The sequence below is a fragment of the Poromitra crassiceps genome (assembly GCF_964638095.1).
Source record: "Poromitra crassiceps genome assembly, chromosome: 15".
Lineage (NCBI taxonomy): Eukaryota > Metazoa > Chordata > Actinopteri > Beryciformes > Melamphaidae > Poromitra > Poromitra crassiceps.
The window spans coordinates 20009133-20017004 of record NC_139634.1 but is presented as its reverse complement, the minus strand read 5'-3'; the positions used below and the strand labels follow the sequence as shown (position 1 = coordinate 20017004).

The following is a 7872-nucleotide window of genomic DNA, read 5'->3' as shown; positions in this document are numbered from 1 at the left end:
CTTTCAAGTACTTCATCCACGACTATGCACACTATAGGGCTGCGTAATGGAAAAAACTCAAAACCTTGCAATAGCAACTGATTCAATTTCCAAGCACAGGACTTGAAGGAGTCTTGGACCAGCACAGCAGGTTATAGGAAAGTAGAGGGACAGGGCATCGTGACCTGGGGCTTCGCGACCCTGTTCCCACTGGGCTTTCACAACTACTTTGAAATCAATTTCAGGATTCGGAAAATACTCCGAAAATATCTTACAAGGAAAGACCTTCAGTCTCGAGTCCAGTGCCCCAGAAAATGCTTCTGACATGGTTGTGAGTCTTTGAAAAGAAACTAATCTGTAATTCATTCACATAGAACTCCAGCGAGAAACTCCATTAAGAAGATTTCTGGTAAAGAACCGTTGACACCAGCCTAACAATAAAGTTCATTTGAGTTTAGAAATTGAAACCTGTGAGTCCACAAAGAGTCGCTAGAGCAGTTCCATACTTAACAACACCAGCATCACAAATCCTCTTCCTGTTTCCTGTCCTACACCACAGGAATACATATAATAGCCATTTTAAACTGGCATTTAAAATGAATAAGAGGACTGGTGTTTAAAATGAATAGGAGGACTGGAGTTTTGGCTGCAGATGATGCTGATGCTGTGTGAATGTGGTCTAATCCTGTCTACACTGACTCCTAACACACCTATTAAAGAGCAGCTCAGGTGCAGGGACACCTCCAAAGGCGTCTGCAGGGTCCTAAGCTAGAGAAGTGCTGTAACATGATCCCGGCTGTCTTTTCCGTGGTGGGTGTGCAGGGTCCGTCAGAGGTGGAGGTGTCAGACATCTGTGAGGGGAGGAAGATGAACGTGGCTCACGGCCTGGCCTGGTCCTTCTACCTAGGCTACCTGCGACTGGTGCTGCCACGTCAGTAACACGCACTGCACACGCACACACACGCACACACGCACGCACACACACACACACACACACACACACACACACTGACACACACGCACACGCACACGCACACGCACACGCACACACACACACGCACACACACACACACACACACACACACACACACACACACACACACACACACGTGTGGCTCATTCACAGCTAGCCCGCTAGATTCCGGATGGTTACAGCCTAGACCAGGGGTCGGCAACCTTTTTGATATGAAGTGCAATTTTCAATTTTGCTTGTCAATCAGTGTGCCACACCAAGATTAATGACTCGCACATCAACAATTTAACGTTATTCCTTCCAAAATCAGGACATTGAAGTATACACAGCACGAGCACGGTCCTTCTCTGTCTTGCTCGCTGGCATTTTTCATCTGCTTTCTGCTGCCGGCAGAGCAATCTTGTAAGAGAGTGGCGTCTTACTGCTCTGCTGCTGCCATGGAAGGCAACCGATCAGAGGCAGAGAGTGAGTCACTCCGGTAAATATTCTAAATAACATGCTGCACAATTGCAAATGGCTGTGAAGTAGGTCATTTGACAGGGCACTTCAACATTTCTACCAAAAATCTCAATTGCGCACTTATTGCTGCTGTGCGCTGCCGTGCCAGTGGTTAACCCTTCGCGTGCCAGAGGTGGCACCCGTGCCATAGGTTGCTGACCCCTGGCCTAGACGCTACAATGCTGACATTTTATTCTGGCCATTGGGTTGGTGTGTGTTGTGTGTGTGTGTGTGTGTGTGTGTGTGTGTCTCCACCCAGGGTTGGAGGAGTCCATCGCGGCGTTTCGTGCCACCCATCAGGCCGGTTCCTTCCAGAGGCGCGGCTCCAGGAAGCTCCTCATCCTTCTCCCCCTCGATGCCAACATTGCTCACAAGCTGGAGGAGCAGGACGACAACATCCGTTTCCACGACAACCTCCCCAACACCCAGATAGACAGGGCCGGGGTGCGGGGGCGTGTCTACAAGCACAGTGTCTACAGCATATTGGACGAGCAGGGGAAGGTAGGCGTGTCTAAAAACAGTGTCTACAGTGTATTGGACGAGCAGGGGAAGGTAGGCGTGTTTACAAGCGCAGTGTCTACACTGCAGCAAGGAAGGTACAAGCAGAGGAAGGTAGGCCGGAATCATACAGGTGATTGGAAGTCAGGGTTGAGGATTGCAAATCACATGAAACAGGAATTTCTGTGGATTGATTGTTAGTTAGATTTAGCTAGACTATTTTCTGTGAACCCCTTTGAGCCTGTGAATTAGGACCATATAAATAAACTTGACTTGACCCCCTTCTCCAACACATCATTAGTACCACTTACTGGTTAAACCTTACAACTATTCTCGCTGGCCAGCCTCCCCTCCCTACCGTGAGAGGAGTCTGGCGGCGCAGGTCTCCATTGTGGAATTGCGATGGGCGGCGCTTAGCGGCAGTGCCCTTGGAAAATAGTTTCCAACAATCCAACTTGTCATTTTCAGCCTGTAGCAATGAGCTAGCGTGTAGGTTTCTGCCGTTAGCTTGCTAGCTAGTTAGCGTTGTTATTTTCACTGAGGCGGCAGGGCACTATTTACAGCGACACACAGAGAGGAGGGAGCGGAAGCAGCTCTGATTGACATGGTCGGAGCCAATGACAGAGCTTGTAATAAGCGGGGAGCAGACATCCGGCAGCGACTGAACCACTCGCTCCAATGGGTAGCAGCTGTAGAGCAAGGGAGGACTTATCCCAGTAGCCTGTTTCCATGCAGCCAGACGCTCTCACGGAAGGGAGGGGAGGCGGATAGGGGAGTGAGACTACCTTAGAACTGGCTTGTGAACAGAGAAACACAGCAATAGCACCATCTACCTGTGAAACATGGGACTGAAAAATTTCTGGAACTACAACAGCTGAGTCCCAGCTGAGCCGGCCTAGGTCCTAGAAACTTTTGAGGATCTAGCTCGGTCTGGATGTCTCATTTGCCCTTGTGTGTGTGTGTGTGTGTGTGTGTGTGTGTGTGTGTGTGTGTGTGTGTGTGTGTGTGTGTGTGTGTGTGTGTGTGTGTGTGTGTGTGTGTGTGTGTGTGTGTGTGTGTGTGTGTGTGTGTGTGTGTGTGTGTGTGTGTGTGTGTGTGTGTGTGTGTGTGTAGGCTCATGAGTGTGTGATGGAGTATGCCACGCCCCTGCTGACCCTGTACAGCATGTCCCAGGAGAGTGGCTCTGGGTTTGGGGAGCCGGAGCGCAGGCAGCAGGTCCTCCTCTTCTACAGGACCCTGCGGGACGTCCTGGAGCAGTCGCTGGAGTGCCGCAACCGCTACCACCTCCTACTGATCAACGGTGGGAAGTTTGTCTGTGTGTGTCTGACCTCTGTAACTCTGTAAAACCAAAATGGCCACCATCATCGGCTATGTTCGAAATAACTTTTTCAATGGTTTGGCTTAACTTGCACTAGCTTTCATTAGAGCCTATTAAGAAGGTGCAGAGCTGAGAATTGGACGCCATCTTGGTTTTGAAGGTTAGAAATAGGCCAAATAATCAAAACGTCATCAATTGTCCCAAAAAGTCCCAGAAACCATGTACAGCACTGTAGGCCAAACAATTGAAAAGGTCATCTCTAACATAGCCGATGGTAGCATTTTGGCTTTTGGCTTTTAGGGCTCTCAAAAAGTTGCCAGCATTTTTGCCAGAGGCATGAGGCTAAATTTGTTTATTAACCTCCATAGATGCACACACACACAAACACACACACACACACACACACACACACACACACACACACACACACACACACACACACACACACAGAAACAAACCTTTGCTTTCCACGGTCACAGAATTTGATATTACCCAACTATTTATGCAACTTCCTGCTGTTCTTCTCTCCTTGTAGACGAGCATGAGGAACAGCCTCACTTCCTGTCCAGAGTCATCCTCAGACACCTGCTGCAGCAGGAGAAGGAGGAGTTCTGCATCACCCCGCCCCCACACCAAGAGACGGCGCCCATGAACGGTGATTGGCACCAGCCGGACTCAATGAGCAGGGAGCCCACACTCATGTTCAGCCTGGAGAGGCCACAGCCACTCAGGGAGGCTGTGGAGACCACGGACCATTACCAAAGAACCACATAACCACACACACACACACACACACACACACACACACACACACACACACACACACACACACACACAGTCTCCAGCATAAAATGTATGGTACAAAGCATTACGCTCTTCGTCAGTAAGCATACAGTCAAGATTTCAGAATAGGAAAAGAAAATGTAGTGCATTTTACAACTGCTGAACTGTGTGAGTAGTGATGATTGAATTTAGTTGCATAGGTTGTGTGTGTAACCAATAGCAAAATGTGTCTGTGCATTAAATTTAGGAAATAAATGCAAACATTTCTGAGAAGTTTTGTTTGCGTTTAATTTCACCTGAAGAGCTACCAATGAAAGGGAGAGAGCCAGTTCAGAGGATGGCACATTGCTTGATCATCGTCATCTTCATGAGCATCATCATCATCAAAACTGCACTTTTAAGATTAGAAAAGATACGACAAGATGAAATTACAGTCATGATCCTCACTGTGAAACTGGGTCTTTGCAGCAGAAATCAGTAATATGATACATGAAAGAAAGATATGATATTAATAAGAATAGAGCAAAATGGGGATATTAAACGTAACACAATTGACAATTACACTAGAACATATTACGGCAAGTAGGCCACAAATATAAAAAGACAACACCAGAAATGGATTGTAATCAAGGTAAAAGCAAAGCCGTTTTCCTCAGTTCCTCAAAGTTTAACTTTTATTTAGAGATATGAGGTTTTCACCCGACGGCAACCATATGTAAAGGAAAAGTAGAAAAGTGTCGTCTGAACTCATTATCACAACTTATTTATAGCTGGGGGCAGCATAGAAAGGTGTGCAGAAATATGTACACTAGACTAGACATCAGCAGTGGTGCAGTGGAAAACCCTAGACAGTTGGTACAGACAGGCACCAGCACAGGAGCGCCAGACATTTGAGCAAAGTTTGTTGATCCATGCGTCTCCTGCCTGGATCCTGTCCCTCAGCACAGAACTGTAAAGAACAATGTGTGCCGGTTGGTAAAATATAGTCTCTTATATGCTGGATAATAAGACCTGAGCCTTATAAGAAGTTTGAGATGGAATAATATATACAACTGCAGTTAGGCAAACTATAGTCTCATTGGCCAGCCTCCTCTCCCTTCCGTCAGAGGAGGCTGGCCAGCGAGACTAGGCAAACTATAAATCACAGGTCACAGGTCAGGAGCTAGCAGCTTGATAAGAGCAGAAATGAGTGAAAATACTTGAACAAAAATACATTTTGTTCCTAACTACAATTTTAGCTAAAATAAATACCCATACATTTGATTCCAACATAGTATGTATTTAGTATGTCTTAAAACAGTGAAACGTATGTAGCCATTCACACCTGGATACTTCTCTGTGTTGGCCACTGCAGCTCCACTGGACCAGTGATGTGTAAATGCAGTGTGGATGTCACCTAGCTTTTGAGTACAGCTTTTAGAAGCTGGTATAGCTCTCTATAATACTAGAAGAGGACATTAGCCTCCTGAGATTAAAAATACAGTGAGTGGGGGAGGACAGACAGAACATATAAACACGTGGTAAAGTACTCAAAACGGCTTCTGTGGTAGTTCCCACTGCAATTGGCGTCTCCAGGACCACATTTTGCCATGGTCACACACACACACACACACACACACACACACACACACACACACACACACACACACACACACACACACACACACACACACACACACACACACACACACACACACACACACACACACACACACACACACAAAGTGAAAACAATACCAGCCAGCCACCGCCATCACAGCTGGTCTAATACAGCTCATTTTGAGAATATAAAAGGACACATTGAAGGAAAAGGGAGGATTGTTTGTGAGCGATGAATGGAAGACTAGAGGCGAGAGAAAGAATGAGAAAAAGGAGAGAGAGAAACTTTGGAAAACTGAAGTCAGGAGTGATAGACAAGAGAAGATGTAGGTACCTGAGAGAGGAGAGGAGAGAGGGACGGGTAGAAGGGAGAATGCTACAGCTGTGTAAACAGGAGGCAGAGTCACGAGCCACCTGACACTGCCTCTCTGGCTGTCACATGCACACACACACACACACACACACACACACACACACACACACACACACACACACACACACACACACACACCTCATGACCCGCAGTGCTGAAACAGCTCTGTGCATCAGACATGCACACAGGCATTAGATAGGAAGGTGGAGATAAATCATCTTGCGCTATCAACAATTTTAATTTACAACTTGTGTGCAAATGCAGAAGGTGAATATATATAGACAGAATGTAAATGCAACAGTGGAGCTTTGTCCCAACTTCAGCTGCACCGTGCATGAAGCAGATATCTTAGTATCGAGGTCACTCTCCCAGACTATGGGAATTCAATAGGTCTGCAGTTCACTTGTCTTATTGTTACAACAGAAGTGATGATATGATATTCAAGAGGCCAAACCAAGACTGTGTGCACATCCCACCTGTCCAGACCATTGATCCTGTAACAGTCCAGTTTCACAAGGTCACCAATTACACCCCCAACTGACTGGCATATTGCTACTTTGCTGATATTTTACTTATTAGAAGTAATATTACCGGTGTCAAAATCTAATCAAGTAAAAGTAAAGTGTTTTAATTTAAAATGTCCTCACTCACCCCACTCACAGTAAAAGTTAGTTATTTTATCTATTTTTCTGTGCAATTCTGAAAGGAGAGGACAGAGTTCAGACTAGATTCTTTTAATTGGAAATTACATTACCTAATTACCTTGGAATGTACCTTTGAGCAAGGCACATGTGGAGCTCATAAGTGGCCAACAGCAACTATTTTTGGGGCAACTTTTGCCCCCACTGTCTAAAAACTGGGGCCATTTACACAAGTTTGGGGGCACTTAAAAAAAACATTAGTGCATAACATTGCTAAAGTGTAGTGTGAACAACAGCACTGTTTGTGTGAGTGTGTTGTTGTTGTTCTTCATCTTCTTCTGGTAACCAGCTTGCAGGTGCTGAGTGTGTGTTAGAGATGGCAATGGAAATTAAATGAATTGAACGAAAATAAAATTATCAAAATCTTGGGGACACGTTTTGCCCCCTGGATCATGGTTTTTGGGGGAATTATGAGATTCTCGGGGCATTTTTGCTCTTGCCCCTGGCTAAATTCCTACACTGCTACAGTATGTGCAGTATGCATGTATGCATGCAGGTTACTGCTATTTTCACCAGGCCATTGGTTAAGTAATGATGTCAAAGGAAAACAGCCTTCATGCTGCTGAAGATTTGAAGTGTTGTTTTGCTGTAGCTTCGTGCTGACAGGTGAGAGTGGCAGACTGGTCTGGCCTGTTCTCCACTGTGCAGCGGCTCCCAGGCAGCCTGCTGACACAAGACCAACAGCAACAATCGAACCCGCATGATCAGGTTCACACAGAGACGGGACAGGGCTCCCGAGTCCCGCTGTTGACTTCATGACACCCAATATCAATGATCTGAGCTAACGTGATGTAACGAGCAGGGCAAGGCAGGCACAGGCAAGAGTCTATTTCAACTATTTCCAATCCACCACCGTTCCTACTGGCCCTGAGAAACTAGAGATCCTGGATCCTGGAGACTTTACTAGTATCAAGTAGAGATGCACCAATTTGACAATTTTGGCTGATACCAATAATGGATATTATATTGTTATGGCCAATAACTGATATTTAATTATGCTGATATGGTCTGTATAAGAAACATTTTCTATGATAATCAAATTGTCTACATACTGAAAAACACTATCTATACTATTGGTATCCAACCCAAATACCAGGCTAGTGTTTTTCAGACAGGTAATTCACAATGGATAACAGATCATCCTCCCACA

General features: G+C 45.8%; 1 protein-coding gene across 1 annotated transcript in view; it reads left to right on the top strand.

The window, feature by feature from the left end:
• Window positions 1-4249, top strand: part of sting1 (stimulator of interferon response cGAMP interactor 1) — a 9597-nt gene extending 5348 nt beyond the window's left edge. The window contains exons 4-7 of the mRNA XM_083652143.1: window positions 802-910; window positions 1710-1951; window positions 3062-3248; window positions 3802-4249. Coding sequence (XP_083508269.1) covers window positions 802-910; window positions 1710-1951; window positions 3062-3248; window positions 3802-4040 — 777 coding nt within the window. The 3' untranslated portion in view covers window positions 4041-4249. The remainder of the gene's footprint in view (window positions 1-801; window positions 911-1709; window positions 1952-3061; window positions 3249-3801) is intronic.
• The last annotated feature ends 3623 nt before the right edge of the window (window positions 4250-7872 follow it).